Here is a 19,246-nt window from a genome sequence, read left to right as displayed (position 1 = left end):
GCAGCTGGCCTGCGAGATGACCCATCTCTATACAACATGAATGTGGGCTGTGTTACACATGCACAACATGATTGCAGGTTGCCATTGCAGCTGGAGGCCTACGGAATGCTCCCATTGCATTACTACAGTATCTAATTATATACACAGTATAGGTGATTAAGTGATTGAATGTTCAAGTCTGATAAGGGGACTAATTAAAATTGTAAAAAAAATATTTTACAAGTATATAAAAAGGCATAAAAAGTATATAAAAGCTTAAATCTCCTCCCTTCTTCCCAAAGTTAAAGTCAGAGAGATGTGGGAACCTCAATATAGTACCAATAAAAACTATGGCTAGCCCCACAAAAAAACCCAACCAATTATACAATTCAATTAACTAAGAAATAAAAAAGTTACATCATTAAGAATATTGCATACAATTTCTAATTCCTTATTTCCTGCATGTGCGCGGGTTCATCCCTATATAGATTGAAAACACTTATCAACAATGGATGTACAGGGTGCAAGAAGGCCCTGAAATTAATAAAATAGTAGTACTTTATTCCAATAGGTGGTGCTGTGCTAGAGTTTGTCTCCTTTACTGGAGAGACAATTTGAATAGTACTTTATTAGAAACGATTCTAATAAAGGCTAAAATTAGCAAAATGTCCACTGGGGGGCAGCATCATACCAAGTATAGTCAACTATCACTCAACACTAGAACACAATAATAAAAATAAGATTGTGCTGATAGGAGCGTGCGAGGTCTACAGCAAAGTGCGGGTTACAGATAAGTGCTTTATAGTTTAAACACAATAACATAGTTGTGATAACTGTAATTGTTTAATTTCATTAGGGAATTGTGTGTCTGTTTGATTCTGTGAAAAAGGAAAAAAAAAGTTTGTCTTGTGATTTAATCAGTAGTCTTAGTCACACATGTTTCTAGAAGCTTCTAGCAGCATCTGGAAGTCCTTGTAGAACAATATAAACCAGCCAGAGCAAGTGAGGTGCTGAGCGTGCAAGGTCTACAGCAAACTGCGGGTTACAGATAAGTGCTTCATAGTATAAACACAATAACATAGTTTGAATTTATCCTTATACGTTTCTCATTATTTTCTTTTCATTGTTTTTCAACTTTACTGTCTATCTCCATTTAATAGCAGCTCCATGGACAATGCTACAAGGTGTGTATCTTGTCAGATGTATGCATGCCTTGAGCAGCCGTTCGAGGGTGAATATGTCTGCACTCGATGCAAGCATGTTGCGTATTTGGAAGCCAAGGTAACTGATCTAAATAAGCAGCTTGCAACACTCAGGGGCTTTGCAAACCTGGAGAGGAGTTTAGAGCTCACTGAGCTTTCTCTGGCTGGGACCAGTGATATGGAGGTAGGTGGAGGTGGGGAAGATCAGGACCCAGAGGTAGGTAGCTGGGTAACAGTTAGAAGAGGTAGGGGGAAAAGTGTTAGGGAGCCTAGTCCTGACCTGGCACAACCTAGTAAATATCCCTGTTTAGCTGATATTAGGAATGAAGGGCCAGGACTAGGGTCACTACAGCAGGACGTTGCTCCTAGCAACCAGGAGAACGACTGCTGTAGGAAGGAGGGAAATAGGAGTGCAGCAAAGCCTAGACAGATGTTGGTGGTAGGGGACTCTATAATTAGGCGGACAGACAGGGTCATCTGTCGCCGAGACCGTGAATGCTGAACAGTGTGTTGTCTGCCGGGTGCTCGGGCTCGGCATATTGCGGATCAGATAGACAGATTGCTGGGTGGGGCTGGGGAAAACCCAGCGGTCATGGTGCACATTGGTACTAATGACAAAGTTAGAGGCAGGTTGAAGGTCCTTAAAAATGATTACAGGGAACTAGGAGAGAAGCTGAAATCCAGGACCTCCAAGGTGGTGTTTTCAGAAATACTACCGGTGCCACGAGCGTCACTACAAAGACAGCGGGAGCTTAGGGAGATAAATACGTGGCTTAGAAATTTGTGCAGAAAGGAAGGGTTCGGGTTCATGGAGAACTGGGCCGACTTCTCAGTTGGCTACAGACTCTACGGTAGGGACGGGCTGCACCTCAATGGGGAAGTTGCAGCTGTGCTGGGGGAGAAAATGGTCAGACGGATGGAGGAGCTTTTAAACTAGGATCTGGGAGGAGGGATGGTAGTGGAGCAAATAAGGGGATAGATAAAGCAGATAGAGACAGTGAGATGGTAAGGGTCAATGAAGGATTGGGGGGGATGGGACATGCAAGGAACGTAGGGAGGCTAGGAGTAATAATGGTGTTAATAGTATTAAATGTCTACTGGCAAATGCAAGAAGTCTTGCAAACAAAATGAATGAATTAGAGACTCTTATGTCAACCATGGATTATGATGTGGTGGGCATTACGGAAACCTGGCTGGATGAAAGCCATGTCTGGGTGACAAACATACAGGGTTATACTACATTTAGGAAGGACAGGAAAGACAAAAAAGGTGGTGGGGTGTGTATATTTATCAAATCTAACCTAAAACCTGTGTTGAATGATGACATTGGGGGGAACTGCAACAATGTGGAGTCAGTATGGGTAAATGTACATGGGGATGGGAATAATGGAAAAATGCTAATTGGAGTTTGCTATAAGCCTCCTAACATACCTGAACAAATAGAGGGTGAAATGCTGGAACAAATTGAAAAGGCAGCTAATAATAATAATCGGGTTCTTATTTTGGGGGATTTCAACTATCCAGACATTCAGTGGGACATAGAATCTTCTGGTTCTGCTAAAAGCTGTAAATTCTTATCTACCATTCAAGACAATTTCCTCTCTCAGATGGTAGATAAACCGACCAGGGGAGATAATTTGCTAGATCTGGTCCTGTCAAATAGACCGGATACCATTTCAAACCTACAGATCCGGGAGCACTTGGGCACCAGCGATCATAATATGGTAAGCTTCAAAGTAATATTCAATAGAACATTTCAAAGGGGAAATGCAAAAACCTGGAATTTTAGGAAAGCTGATTTCAACAAATTAAGGGAAGAGCTTAAATGTGTAGATTGGGACAAAGTCATGGTAACTGGGGATACCGAACATAAATGGGGTAAGTTTAAGGATATACTGCTAGAGTCCTGTAAAAAGCTTATACCCTCTGGTAATAAAATGTCCAGGAATAAAAAGAAACCACTATGGATAAATAAGACTGTACAAAGTATAATAAAACAAAATCAAAGGGCGTTTAAAATCTTAAAGGCTGAGAATACAGAAAAAGCATTTCAGAAGTATAAAGATATCAATAGGAAATGTAAAAAAGAAATCAAGCAAGGAAAACTAGCTACTGAAACAAAAATCGCCAAGGACATTAAAATAAATCCCAAAATCTTTTATAAATACATTAATGCCAAAAGGAAAACAAAGGATAGTATTGGCCCCTTAAAATATAATAACAAGTTAGTTATAGAGGACAAACAAAAGACTGAGATATTAAATAGGCATTTCTCATCTGTGTTCACCAAGGAACTGACTGTACCAGGGATCATTCAACAAGAGAAAAATCAAAGGTCACCACCCGATATAATTAATTTAACACAAGAAGAAGTACGCCTACGTCTAAGTAAACTAAACATTGACAAATCCCCAAGGCCAGATGGCATTCATCCACGAATATTGAGGGAATTGAGCTCCATTATCGACAGACCGCTGTATCTCATCTTTTTAGACACGCTTGTAACAGGGTTGGAGCCTCAGCATTGGAGGATTGCTGATGTGGTACCGATATTTGAGAAAGGTAAGAGGGTAGATCCAGTCAGTAGTATGCAAAGTTTTTGAGGGCATTTTAAGGGATGACATGCAAAAATATATTGCAGAAAATAATATAATAACTGACAAACAGCATGGATTCATGAGAGATAAGTCGTGTCTAACCAACCTGTTGGGGTTCTATGAGGGGGTAAGTGCAAACCTGTATATTGGTAATGCAGCTGATGTGATTTATTTGGACTTTGCAAAGGCATTTGATACTGTATCACACAATAGCCACACAATAGCCTTATATTAAAGCTCCAGAAGCAAGGACTAGGGGAAACTATATGCAACTGGGTAAGGAATTGGCTAAAAGATAGTAAACAAAGAGTAGTCATAAATGGTACATTCTCTAAATGGGCTGCAGTCAGCAGTGGGGTGCCGCAGGGATCTGTGCTAGGACCGATTCTTTTTAATCTCTTTATTAATGACCTTGTGGATGGGATTGATAGTAAAGTGTCAATCTTTGCTGATGACACCAAACTATGTAGGATATTAAAAACTGACCTTGATAGTACAATATTACAAAAAGATCTGGATAAGATGTCAGAATGGGCAGATACTTGGCAAATGAGATTTAATGTTGATAAATGTAAAGTAATGCACCTAGGACGAAGTAATCCTATAGCTGCGTATACATTAAATGGAAGGAAACTCGGGACTACAGAACAGGAGAAGGACTTGGGTATTCTTATTACAAATAAGCTGAGCAGCAGCACTCAATGTGAAGCAGCAGCTGCTAAAGCAAACAAGATTTTAGGGTGTATAAAAAGAGAGATTAGTTCCCGTGATCCCAACGTATTGTTACCCCTCTATAAATCACTTGTAAGGCCACATCTGGAATATGGGAACCAGTTTTGAGCTCCACATTTTAAAAAGGACATTCAGAAGTTAGAGGCAGTTCAAAGGCGGGCAACTAGACTATTACAAGGAATAGAAGGCCTCCCATATGATGAGAGGTTGAAAAAGTTAGATATGTTTAGCTTAGAAAAAAGACGTCTCAGAGGAGATCTCATTTATATGTATAAATACATGTGTGGTCAATATAAAGGACTGGCACATGACTTATTTCTTCCAAAGACAATACTAAGGACCAGGGGGCACTCACTGCGAGTGGAAGAAAAGCAATTCCGACAGCTAGATAGGAAAGGGTTCTTTACGGTTACAGCAGTCAGACTATGGAATGCCCTACCACAAGAGGCAGATACTATAACAGCTTTTAAAAAAGGGCTGGATGATTTCCTCAGTACACACAACATTGTTGGTTATAAATGACTTAGTGACCAAATGTAGAACTGGTGGAGGAAGGTTGAACTAGATGGACCTAGGTCTTTTTTCAACCTAAGTAACTATATATACACTGAAGAAAATAATTATTTGATCCCTTTTTGATTTTGTAAGTTTTCCCACTGACAGAGACATGAACAGTCTATAATTTTAAGGGTAGGTTAATTTTACAGTGAGAGATAGAATATCCAAAATAAAATCCAGAAAATCAGTGTATAAATTACATAAATGTATTGTCATTTTGCAGAGAGAAATAAGTATTTGATCCCCTACCAACCATTAAGAGTACTGGCCAGACCAGACCAGTTAGACGCTCCTAATAAACCCGTTACCTGCATAAAAGACAGCTGTCCTAAATTGTTACCTGTATAGAAGACTCCTGTCCACAGACTCAATCAATCAATCAGACTCCAATCTCAACAGGGACAAGATCATAGACCTGGAATGGGCTACAAAACCATAAGTAAGAGATGAGTGAGAAGGAAACAACTGTTGGTGCAATGGTAAAAAAATGGAAGAAATTCAAAATGAGTGTCAATCGACATTGATCTTGGATTCCATGCAAAATCTCACCACGTTGAGTATTCAGGATCATGAGGAATGTCAGAGATCAGCCTAAAACTATACGGGGGAGGGGAACTTGATAATGATCTCAAGGCAGCTGGGACCACTGTCACCAAGAATGATAACATATTACACCATCATGGCTTAAAATCCTGCAGTGCCCACAAAGTCCCACTGCTCAGGAAGACACATCTGCAGGCCCGTCTGAAGTTTGCCATTGAACACCTGGATGATTCTGAGAGTGATTAGGAGAAGGTGCTGTAGTCAGATGAGACACAAATTGAGCTTTTTGCATTAACTCAACTTGGCGTGTTTGGAGGAAGAGCAATGCTGTCTATGACCCAAAGAACACCGTCCCCACTGTTAAGCATGGAGTTGAAAACATTATGTTTTGGGGGTGTTTCTCTGCTAAGGCCACAGGACTACTTCACTGCATCAGTGGAAGAATGGATGGAGCCATGTACCGTAAAATCCTGAGTGACAACCTCCTTCCCTCCACGCCAGGACATTAAAAATGGATCGTGGCTTGGTCTTCCAGCATGACAATGACCCAAAACATACAGCCAAGGCAACAATGGAGTGGCTCAAGAAGAAGCATATTAAGGTCATTGAATGGCCTAGCCCGTCTCCAGACCTTAATCCCATAGAAAAATTATGGAGGGAGCTGAAACTCCAGGTTACCAAGCGACAGGCTCAAAATCTTAATGATTTAGAGATGATCTGCAAAGAGGAGTAGACCAAAATTCCTCCTGACATTTGCGCAAACCTCATCATCAACTACAAAAAATGTCTGCCTGCTGTGCTTGCCAACAAGGGTTTTGCCACCAAGTATTAAGTCTTGTTTGCCAGAAGGATCAAATACTTATTTTTCTTTGCAAATTACAAACAAATTTATATACTTTATACAATGTGATTTTCTCGAATTTATTTTGGATATTCTATCTCGCACTGTTAAAATTAACCTACCCTTAAAATTATAGACTGTTCATGTCTTTGTCAGTGGGCAAACTTACAAAATCAGCAAAGGGATCAAATAGTTATTTCCTTCACTGTAATGTCTATTGAAAAAAAGTGGGGTCAAATAACACTTGTAGTCATATAAGCATATATGTAAACATGTAAACAAAAACATAAGATAATAAGCTTTTGCAGCCAGCCCTGAATTGTATATACGGGCAATAGTTTGTAAATAAGTAAGTAGGTATACTCCTTAAGCTTAATAGCCAGTAATACCAATGGTGGGATAACACTGAGTAACCATAAAGAAAAGACCTTAAGGTGGCTTTACACACTACGAGATAAAGCGATCTAGTTGGGGTCACGGAATTTGTGACGCACATCCAGACGCTTTAGCGATGTCGTTGCGTGTGACACCTATGAGCGATTTTAAATTGTCGCAAAAACGTTCAAAATCGCTCATCGGTGACATCACCCCCTCTTCCCAATTATCGTTGCTGCTGCTTGGACGATTTACTTTGTCGTTCCTGCGGCAGCACACATCGCTATGTGTGACACCGCAGGAATGAGGAACCTCACCTTACCTGCGGCTGCCAGCAATGCGGAAGGAAGGAGATGGGCGGGATGTTATGTCCTGCTCATCTCCGCCCCTCCGCTTTGATTGGGCAGCCGCTTCGTGATGTCGCTGTGACGCCGAACGAACCGCCCCCTCAGAAGGGAGGCAGTTTGCCGATCACAGCGACGTCGCTAGGCAGGTAAGTAGTGTGACGGGTCCGCGCGATTTTGTGCGCCACGGGGAACGATTTGCCTGTGTCACACAAACGATGGGGGCGGGTACGCACACTAGCGATCTCGCTAGCGAGATCGCAGCGTGTAAAGCCACTCTTAGTCACACATCCATCACTAGTAGCCAATTACAGAAGATAAATATGCATGATATGATGCTGCCCCCCAGTGGACACTTTGCTAATTGTAGCCTGTATTTTAATTATTTCTATTAAAGTATTACTATTTTATTAATATCTGGGCTTTCTTCCATGTGTCTCTGTTGTAGATAAGTGCTTACACTGAATATTGGGACTGAATCCACTTTTGTTTTTGCATGCTTTTTTATTATTATTTTTTAATCTAGTGAAATAAAAAATATCTAAATAAATTTGGTATCACTCCTCACACTGATCCAAAAACAAAGTTAACAGTACATTTTTACCACCAAATTAATGGAGTAAAAATAAAACCCCAAAAACAAATGCAGAATTGCTTTTTTTGCCAGTTACATACCACTTAATATAATTTATGGGTTAAAATGTACGTGAAGAAGGACTATTATCAGAAAGTCCTAACTAACTGTGCAATGTTATCTTTAACCAACAGTGTTTGATGATGGTGATGAAAAAACCTTAAGAAGATCTTCACTTTGCTTGAAGGGAGAGAGACACTTTGCAGAAAGTGAGGTAAGCAGAATGCTTTGTATCTCTGTGTTTTTGTATGTGCTGATTTCTGGCAATATTTCCCCTGTACTGTAGGAATGTCACCTCCTCCACTTCACGTCATTACCGTCTCCTACAGTTCTTGTATAGACTACTGTGATGCAGGTTTTCATAATGAAGGGAAAGGTCATGTAGGGAAACATTATTTACATGCAGATACAGGGTTAATCTGCAGGTAAATAGCGTCAAAATCATGCCTGCCTGCCTGGCTCACTGGTAGCCGTGAATTTAGATCCTCCATATAGCCAACCACTTTCAGTCATAAGGGTGTGCAGGGTGCGGCACTGTTGATACTCGCTGTACTGTGACAGTCCGTTCTGTACTGTGTCTGTGTGCAGCATATGTGTGCACAGCAAGCTGTCACTGAAACGTGCAGGGAGTGATTGCAGCTGCTCCGTGCACATCCCTATGGCTGAAAGAAATCAGCTCATTTCCTCCCTTTAGCTGTTCTTCCAGTAAGGCTAGGAGGCAGGATTTTAACACTAGTTACCTTCAGCTTAACCCTAGATCTACTGGTAAATAGCATATCCTGACATGAACGGTTCTTTTTTAAGCACAGAGTGACTGTTCAAACTAAGTACAGGTGCTCGTGCATCATGGCGAGGCCAAACATTTATATACACCTTTCACCTGCTAGTTCTCCATCTATCTCCTCCCTTTTCTGGCTCTGTGAACCATGATACATGAGCGCCTGTACTTGGTTTGAATAGTCATTCTGTGCCGACATAGACACTTTTTTTAAATCAGATACATTTTTTATTTATTAAACTTCTTTGAATATACAAAAGTTACAAAGAAAACGTTGCTTCCATCCCACCCTACCTCCAGCCACACACAAAAATGTGTTGTTGTTAACCAAAACAAAGTTACAGGTTTGACATGACATAATGGAATCATATCATCTATCCTGGTGTATATTCGATTATACACACAAATTTAAGCTTGTAAACTAAGGGAAAGTATACGCAGGAGTATGAATGGAGAGCCAGTCTAGTTGCTGAACTCTACTTTAATCATAAAAGTCCCGCCAGAAGAGATCTAGACCATGTCAAAGTCGTGGTAGCCAGATTTGGAGTGTCCAACCATGGGGTCCATATTTCTTCAAACTTCCTATATGCCTTTGTTTTTTTACTATGCATATTTCTCTAGTCTGAGAATCAATCAATCATCAATCAATTCCTTAATAACTGGGGATTTAGGGTTTTTGCAGTATAGGGGTATAAGTTTCCGGGCTTGATACAAAATATTAGCCATAGGTAGTTTTTGGCTGTCCTGTACAGTTATTTCAGTAGTATGACCCAGAACACATATTAGAGGTCTCAAATCTAGTTGACTGTTATAAACAGAGTCTATTTGTTCTGCTCCATCATTCCAATACCTTCTAAGCTGGGAACAGTACCACATAAGGTGTATAAGGTCTGAATCTAGAGCACCACATTTCCAGCAACATGAATCGGGTTTCACCCTCATTTTAAATAAAAGATATGGAGTCCTATAAACTCCATGTATTAAGAAGAGTTTGGAGAGTCTATGTGACTCACTGACCGATAACGATGGGATACTTTACATTATTTCTTCCCATGCCTCTGTGGTTCTCGGATCTACATCATTCTGCCACTTCTCCCTGAGGGGACAAGGCCCATTACCACCCCTAGATTCTTGAAGACACATATAGTATAGAGTAATAGCCCCCTTTGTGTCTCCCTCTGCTACCGCTACGTCTATAAGAGGAATTTGTGCTCTAGGTGTTAACCTTATGCTTTTGTTTTGTGCTTTAGAAGTGTACCCAAGTTGTAAATACTGATAAAACTTATTGTGTGGTATAGAAAATTCCTGTTTAAGTGTCTTAAAAGTTTTAAAGCCATCCCCATCATAGAGTTCAGCCACAGTAGTAACGCCTTTTTCCTCCCATATTCCAAACCCCTACAATTTATTTCATTCTTGGAGGTCTAGATTCCTTCAGATCAAAAAGTATTTAGTAACCCCTGCAACTTTAGTTAAGTCTTTAGCTTTTTTAGAGATTTTATCTATGCCTAGTAAAGTGGCAGGTATTGGTGTGATGGTCGACAAATATCTCCGAGTCCAACTTGGAGACTGGATCCTGCCCCAAAAGTGCATGTCTCAGCATTGCCATTGAAGATGAAGAACCCGTATTAACACTATCCCAACCCTTTTGTTGCAATTGTGCCGCAATGTAATAGAGGAGAGGGTCTCGAATTGCCAGTCCCCCATCAGACTTGGACTTCTGCAGTGTTTATAATTTAGTTCTTGCTATTCCTTTTCTCTATGACAAGTCTCAGAATACACTGTTGATCTTATAGAATATTATTTTGGGCAGCCAGACTGGTGTTTTATGTAAAATGTAAAGGGCTTGTCGCATGAGGATCATCTTGATCAAGTTATCTCTCCCTATAACTCAGAGAGGGATGTTTATTGTAATGTTTAATTTTACGTAGTCTGTGATTTTCTCACTAATCTGGAATTCAAGATATCTGAATAAGGTTACTATTTTTAATTGGTCTGAGAGCTCCGTATAAGTGGGGGGTTTAGGGCTAAAGGTGGCTTTACACACTGCAACATCGCAAACGACACCGGTTTTGTGACGTAATAGCGACCTCCCCAGCGACATTGCAGTGTGTGAAACACATCAGCGACCTGGCCCCTGCTGTGAAGTTGTGATCGCTACAAATCGTTCAGGACCATTCTTTGGTCCTTTGTTTCCCGCTGTGCAGCAAAGTTTTAGTGTGTAAAGGGGACTTTACAGCGACTTCGTTAGCGACTTCCCTTTCAAAAAGCTGCTTTACAACGTCCCCAATGACTAGCTGGGTAGTTCTGCAGGTCCGGATCGCTGTTGCGTCGTTGGCCAGGTTTGCCTGTTTGACAGCTCACCAGAGATTTTGTAGCGATCCTGGCCAGGTTGGGATCGCTGGTGGGATCGCTAGAAAGTTTCAGCGTGTAAAGGGACCTTAACATCATAAGAGAAGATTTATCCCAGTTAATTAATAACCCTGAAAGGGAGCCAAAGTAATTGATAATAGATATCGCCTCCTTCAGTGAATGCAGCCAGCCCTGTAAGAACAATAACATATCATCTGCATAGAGGCTGATATTTTTAATAATTGGACCATATGAAAACCCTTTTACTTTTTGAGACCTTCTAAATGCTGTCGCCAAGAGCTAATAGCTATTGCAAACAGGAGTGGAAAAAGTCAGCACGCCTACCCAAGGGGAATCCCTCTGACACTGAACCATTTATATTAACCCTCGCCAGCAGAGTATAACAATTGGACCCACAAAATTAATCTCTCCCCAAAACCTAGATTTATCAGAACCGTCCATAAGTATACCCACTTCACACTATCAAAGGCCTTGGCTGTGTCCAGCTAAACCACCGCCCCAAAAATGCTTTCTTCCGGGAATAATTGCCTATTTAAATAAAGCCATCTGATATTAATTGCCGTCGACTTATTTGGCATAAATCCTATTTGGTCTGGGTGTATAATAAATGTAATAACTCTTGAAAAACGATTTGCCAGGACCTTAGCCAAACTTTTGATATCTATAAGTAGTAATGTAATTGGCCGATAAGATTCCGGGAGGGTTGGGTCTTTGTCCTGTTTAGGGATTACTACTACAATAACCTTATTCACAGAGCAAGGCAGCCTTTAGTCTTTAAGTAATGCATTGAAAACATCTAATAATTTAGGCAACAAAATATTACTACACTGTTTGAACACTTGGCAGACTGTCTGACCCCAGGGATTTATTGTTAGACATTGAGGATAGAGCTTGTTCCAGCTCTTCCAAACTAAAGGGGGCATCAAGCAAGATATAGTCCCCCACCATCAGGCTTGGTAATCTCAATGGGGTCAGAAAGGATTGAATCTCCTGTTTTGAAGGGGAAACTTTAGATTGATAAAGCCCTGCAAAAAACACCTGAAAAACTTACATAATCTCCAAGTTTGTTTGTTTCTTGGCCCCATCACTTCCCTTCATCTCTTTAAAGGGAACCAATCACCAGGATTTTTGTATATAACCTAAAGCCAGTGCTATACTGGCACTATCAGGCTGATTCTCTGCATACCTTTAGTGGTCAGCTTGGATGTTTAGGTTTTGAAACCCAAGAAATTAAAGTTTATGAAATCGGCAGCTTCTTGAGTAACAGCAGCTGAGGAACAGATCATATCTGGGGGGTATTCATACTTATCCCCTCTCCCTGTTAGAATTAGCATAAGTCTTAGCCTAGTTTCACACTTGCGTTGAACGGCATCCGTTGCATTGCGTTGTGTGACGGATGCAACGGATGCATTGCATATAGGGGCACAACGGACGCAACGGATTGTACAAAACAATGGAATCTGCTTTTTTTTTTCTTTTTTCAGTTTTACCGGCGGCAGACTATTGTGAACGATCATTGTTAACCTACATCTGACCACTGGTCACAAATATACATTTTCAATTACGTTTCTAAATAGACACACATATATTTTGAAAAGTTGTGTACAAAATATTTTTATTGATATTAATAATTGTGGGAATATTCCGAAAAATAGACAATGTTAATTAAAAACATGTGCAGATCCGTGCATAAAATTTAGACAGGGCAATGTGGTCAGTTAGATAATATCCATATAAGGTATAGTAAATATAATACAGCGGATGTTATGGCACAATCAGGGCTCGCTTATATAAGGTGATACTAACATATGACATTATAATCATAATCATAATATGAACATGTGATTCCATACAAAATTTAAATATATGTTTCACAATGGTTTGATCAAAGTATTTATGTCCATAGTATGCAATAAAACCAGAAAAAAACAAAGCCTCCAGAATGCAGCTAGCCCGGCTAGATTGATACGTTTAACTAGCAGCTAAGATTATATGGTCATACATAACAAGACAGAAAAAGAGGCAGCGTTGGCCTACATATTTGAGCAGAAGGCATTAACCATTAGCCATAGAGTTTAACATAGAATAAAGAGCCCATAAGTGTTCACAGAATTGAGGCGTTTGCCTGATGGTACAAACCCGCTGCCGCCATAAATGTCCCGACCACACTACCCTGCACCACAAGAAAGGTATACCATAACATCCGCTATATTATATTTACTATATCTTATATGGATATTATCCAACTGACCACACTGCCCTGTCTAAATTTTATGCACAGATCTGCACATGTTTTTAATTAACATTGTCTGTTTTTCTGCAAGTTCCCACAATTATTAATATCAATAAAAATATTTTGTACACAACCTTTCAAAATATATGTGTCTATTTAGAAAGTTATTTGAAAATTTATATTTGTGACCAGTGGTCAGATGTAGGTTAACAGTCATAGCTTTGGGATCATGGTTAAAAACAGTTGAATCCATATTATTATGGATCCTGTTATTCAATTAATGGTTTATATTGTGAACGATCAGCTGATCACCCGGCTGCCGGGCGATCAGCTGATCGCTCTCAAAAGCCGGGCGATCAGCTGAGCGCTCTCAAAAGCCGGTCGCCAGGCGATCAGCTGATCGCTCTCAAAAGCCGGGTGATCAGCTGAGCTCTCTCAAAAGCCGGGCGATCAGCTGATCGCTCTCAAAAGCTGGGTGACCAGCTGAGCTCTCTCAAAAGCCGGCTGCCGGGCGAACAGCTGATCGCTCTCAAAAGCCGGCAGCTGGGCGATCAGCTGGGCGCTCTCAAAAGCCGGCTGCTGGGCGATCAGCTGGGTGCTCTCAAAAGCCGGCTGCCGGGCGATCAGCTGATCGCTCTCAAAAGCCGGCCGCCGAGCAATCAGCTGATCGCTCTCAAAAGCCAGCCGCTGAGCGATCAGCTGATCGCTCTCAAAAGCCGGCTGCTGGGCGATCAGCTGAGCGTTCTCAAAAGCCGGCTGCTGGGCGATCAGCTGATCGTTCGGCCACCAACAGACAAATCAAAGTTTCTGTGATAAAAAAAAAAAAAAAGGATGAGCATGCGCAGTGAAAAAATAAAGGATTCCGCTGCTCAAAAAACGCTACATGCTGCGTTCCCTCCGCCTGACAGTCACTGACGGTCACCGACAAAGCAACTGATGTGCCGCCAGGCAGATGCAACGCAAGACCATCCGTTGCAGTCCACCCTTAATAGAAGCCTATGAGGAATAAACGGATTCCTGCAATGGTTACCGTAATTCCTCAAGGAGGCGGATAGCAACGGATGCCGTTCAACGCAAGTGTGAAACTAGCGTTATACAAACTATTCACTTTTCACTTGCAGGACCTGTGTGAGGTGATACCCATGTGACCATAAGGGACGGGCCCTTCGCCAACAAAGCTGATATCGCGCCTGAGGCCTCGCTCCTTCTGTTCACATGGGTATGACCTCATACAGGTCCTGCAAGGGAAAAAGTGAATAGTTTGTTTAATACTTATGCTAATTCTAACAGGGGGAGGGGATAACTTTGAATATCTTCCAGATATTATCTGATCCTCAGCTGCTGTCACTCAAGAAGCTGCCAATTTTATAAAATTTACTTTCTTGGGTTTCAAAACCTATACATTCGAGCTGACCACTACATGTATATATAGAATCAGCCTGATAGTGCCAGTATAGCACTGGCTTTAGGTTATATAAAAAAATCCTGATGATTGGTTCCCTTTAATAAGGGATGAGCCTTAAGGGGCCTTAGATATGACTGTAAGGAGATGTCCCAGCTTTCCCTTTCCTCAAAGTAGTTTTGTTTTTTAAAGAATTGCTTATCACTTGCTTTTGTTAACATATGTTGAGCTAGCTGATGTTCGGCCTCCTTTAGATCACTGTGTTTTATTTGAGGGGTTTAAAAGATAATTTGTTGCTGCCTCTTGTACCACACTTTTTAACGTTTGCTCAAAAGACTTAAGTTCACTTTACACGCTGCGATATCGGTACCGATATCGCTAGCGTGCGTACCCTCCCCCATCGGTTGTGCGACACGGACAAATCGCTGCCCGTGGCGCACAAAATCGCATGGACCCGTCACACTACTTACCTGCCTAGCGACGTCGCTGTTACCAGCGAACCACCTCCTTTATAAGGGGGCGGTTCATTTAGCGTCACAGCGACGTCACAGTGACGTCACTAAGCGGCCGCCCAATAGAAGCGGAGGGGCGGAGATGAGCGGGACGTTACATCCCCCCACCTCCTTTCTTCCTCATTGCGGGCAGCCGCAGTTAAGGTGAGGTTCCTCGTTCCTGCGGTGTCACACATAGCGATGTGTGCTGCCGCAGGAGCGACGAACTACATCGTACACGCAGCAGCAGCGATAATCAAGAATAGGGGGGCATGTCACGATGAGCGATTTTGAACGTTTTTGCGCCGATTCAAAATCGCTCATAGGTGTCACACGCAACGACATCGCTAAAGCGGCCGGATGTGCGTCACAAATTCTGTGACCCCAACGAGATCGCTTGAGCGATGTCGCAGCGTGTAAAGTGGCCTTTAGACACATTCTTAATATTGTTTAGTTCTTTTAGTCCCCTAAGGAGAGCCTTCAAGATGTCCCAAACAAGAGCCACAGATGATGACCCCTTAATATATAGGAAAAACTCTTTTAACAGATTCTAAATTTTGAGAAAATAGGTAACCAATAAGATTTAAATATCCAGTGTAGAATTATATCGCCTTCTGTGTGCCTAATTGAATAGTTAATTTAATTGGGGATTGGTCTGAAATACTACTGGGTAAGTAATCCACAGAATGCAAAATTCTTGCCATCTGAGTGTTTCCAAGCTCCAAATCTATGCGGGAAAGGGAATGTATGTCAAAGAGAAACAAGAATATACTGTGCTGGATTACGAAATTTCAACATGTCTATCAGGTCTACTTCACGAAGGATTTTTCCAAGAGAAGTAAGCCCCCTAGTGCTTCACTCAGCTACCTTTGGCACCTATCCAGAGTCCCATCTATAGTATTATTAAAGTCTCCAAGAATTATCAGTGGCACTGAGGGAACCTGGTCAGCATATTGCAGTATATCTTGAAGGATCTTACCCAGGTATAGAGGCGGGATGTAAATGGACAGTATAATACAATGCCTACCTGACAATTGACCCAAGATACATCTATATCTCCCCTCTGTGTCATCCTTAACTGATTGGCAAAACAGGGGAATATTTTGATGAATCATCACACTTACACCTGTTGAATAGGCCAAATGGGTAACGTGAAAACTTTGACAAACCCACGGCACTCTAGGCATATTCATTTTATCATTTGTGAAATATGTCTCTTGTAAGCCTACAATAGCTGGGTGAAAACATTTTGTCTAATCTATTATTGCTCTTTAGGTTTCTCAGGAACCTTTATTCCTTTAACATTCCAAGATTAAAATGTTATATTAACCATTTTCATGTTTGAAGAAGATTTGGGACTGAGATATCCTCCTGATTACCCACAAAATAGCTCCATGACTTTGTGCAACTCTTAATAAGTAGCTTATCCTAATAAAATAGCCCAACCCTTCCCTCCCCCACCCCTCAATAAACTGTTGTAACCAAACCATAACATTGATGATAGTGAGGTATCACCAATACATTTCTCACCAGTAGGCATTCAGACCTATTACCACTATCACCACTCTTCTCTGATACCCAGGGAGGGGCGTGTACCATCAAAATTAGTAGATATCACAAATTGGCCGAAACCCTTTTTTTATATCTCCGTTAATCGGGGTATTGTATCCACTTAAGACTAATCCATACCATTTCTTGGACCAGTCAGTATAGTAAAAGACTTAACAGCAGGCAACATAAACGGAAGGGACTAGGTAAAAGAGAGAGCGAAGGGGGGAAAATTTGTTAAAGGGAGAAAGGGAGTATGTTAAGGGTGGAGGGGCAGAAGGGTATGAATAGGGGAATAGAGGAAAAGGAAGAATGGTTAGCGGGGGAGAGGGAAGAGGAGGAGAAAAGAGAGCAGACCCAATTGAGCCCTTGGTGATACAAGGACCACAGAACCCTAACACTTCACATAAATATCCGCCAGTGATAGACCTAAATAATGCAAATGTAAATTATTCCTAAGTATCATCTACTTAAGAACAGCATCTTATAAGGCATATGAAAAGGAATTTTCATCTTCAGAATCATCAGAGTTCACTCATGTCTGACAGGAGAGTTCCTTGTGGATCCTGAATATGTCTCTTATTTTTATCACTCCACATCAAGGCATCCTTTGGCAATTCAGAGAGGTGCGTGGAGTTCATCACCACTACCCGGAGTCTTGCAGGGTAAAGCACGGAGTAAGGCAGTTCCAGCTGATGAAGTGTACGCTTGATATCAATGGATTGGGACCTGTTTTTCTGTATTTCTGCTGAGAATTCTGGGAACAGTGAGACTTTGTGGCCATCTACAGATAAATCTGCAATATTCCTTGCCAAGCTTTCTATAATGTCTCTATCTCTCTAGTGCAGGATTTTCATAAGAACTGTGCGTGGCTGGTTACCTGGGGGAAGAGGTCTGGTAGGGACCATGTAGGCATGTTCTATAGCAAATAATGGGGTCAGCACATCCTTGCCAAAGGTCTTCAAAATCAACTCCTCAAAGAATTATGTTGGATTGCTGCCCTCCACCCTCTCATGAGCCCCCACCAGAGGTATATTTTTCTTGCGCAGGCACTTTTCCAGATCATTCTGTTTTGCGCGGATGGATTCTAAGGCTCTACCCTGCAATTGCACATCTTTCCTCATGGACCATAATACATCGTCCACTTCACTCACTCTTTCGTCTTAAGCCGAAATTCTTTTAACCTGATTTCTCATGTCTTATCTCACACTAAACACTTCCTCCTTTATACATCCCATCTGGTATGTGATATTGCCTAAGGAATTATTACAGAGCCCAATGGCTGCCATTACTTCTGACAGGGTAGGTTTGGGGTGCTGGAGGGCACGCTGCTTCAGGACACCATTTTGTCGAGGGCTCTGAGCTTGAGGTTCCGTTTCCAGACATATAGCAACGTTTTCTGTCTGACCTGTATGCACTGTGAGCCTATTTTAGTGCCTTGTGAAAGTATTCGGCTCCCTTGAATTTTTCAACCTTTTCCCACATTTTGGGCTTCAAACATAAAGCTAAAAATTTTCATGTTATGGTGAAGAATCAACAACAAGTGGGACACAATTGTGAAGTTGAACGAAATTTATTGCTTATTTTAAACTTTTTAAAAAAAATAAATAACTGAAAAGTGGGGCGGGCAATATTATTCGGCCCCTTTACTTTCAGTGCAGCAAACTCACTACAGAAGTTCATTGAGGATCTCTGAATGATCCAGTGTTGTCCTAAATGACTGATGATGACAAATATAAGTCACCTGTGTGTGATCAAGTCTCCGTATAAATGCACCTACTCTGTGATAGTCTCAGTGTTCTGTTTAAAGTGCAGATAGCATCATGAAGACCAAGAAACACAACAGGCAGGTCCGGGATACTGTTGTGGAAAAGTTTAAAGATGGATTTGGTTACAAAAAGATTTCCAAAACTTTAAACATCCCAAGGAGCACTATGCAAGCGAACATAATGAAATGGAAGGAGTATCATACCACTGCAAATCTACCAAGACCCGGCCGTTCATCCAAACTTTCATCTCAAACAAGGAGAAGACTGATCAGAGATGCAGCCAAGAGACCCATGATCACTTTGGATGAACTGCAGAGATCTACAGCTGAGGTGGGAGAGTGTGTCTATAGGACAACAATCAGTCGTACATTGCACAAATCTGGCCTTTATGGAAGAGTGGCAAGGAGAAAGCCATTTCTCAATGATATCCATAAAATGTGTTGTTTAAGGTTTGCCACAAGCCACCTGGGAGACACACCAATCATGTGGAAGAAGGTCCTCTGGTCAGATGAAACCAAAATGGAACTATTTGGGCACAATGCCACACAATATGTTTGACGTAAAAGCAACACAGCTCATCACCCTGAACACACCATCCCCACTGTCAAACATGGTGGTAGCAGCATCATGGTTTGGGCCTGCTTTTCTTCAGCAGGGACAGGGAAGATGGTTAAAATTGATGGGAAGATGGATGGAGCCAAATACAGGACCATTCTTAAAGAAAACCTGTTGGAGTCTGCAAAAGACCTGAAACTGGGACGGAGATTTGTCTTCCAACAAGACAATGATCCCAAACATAAAGCAAAATCTACAATGGAATGGTTCACAAATAAACATATTCAGGTGTTAG

At 41.4% G+C, this 19,246-nt stretch overlaps 1 protein-coding gene across 1 annotated transcript in view; it reads left to right on the top strand.

The window, feature by feature from the left end:
- LOC142296297 (AT-rich interactive domain-containing protein 4B-like) overlaps positions 1-19,246 on the top strand; it is a 430,400-nt gene that overhangs the window by 140,148 nt on the left and 271,006 nt on the right. The window contains exon 6 of the mRNA XM_075339708.1: positions 7,940-8,019. Within this exon, the coding sequence (XP_075195823.1) occupies positions 7,940-8,019 (80 nt within the window). The remainder of the gene's footprint in view (positions 1-7,939; positions 8,020-19,246) is intronic.

The sequence above is a fragment of the Anomaloglossus baeobatrachus genome, chromosome 3, assembly GCF_048569485.1.
Source record: "Anomaloglossus baeobatrachus isolate aAnoBae1 chromosome 3, aAnoBae1.hap1, whole genome shotgun sequence".
NCBI classification, from domain to species: domain Eukaryota; kingdom Metazoa; phylum Chordata; class Amphibia; order Anura; family Aromobatidae; genus Anomaloglossus; species Anomaloglossus baeobatrachus.
This window is presented reverse-complemented; position numbering and strand designations above follow the sequence as displayed.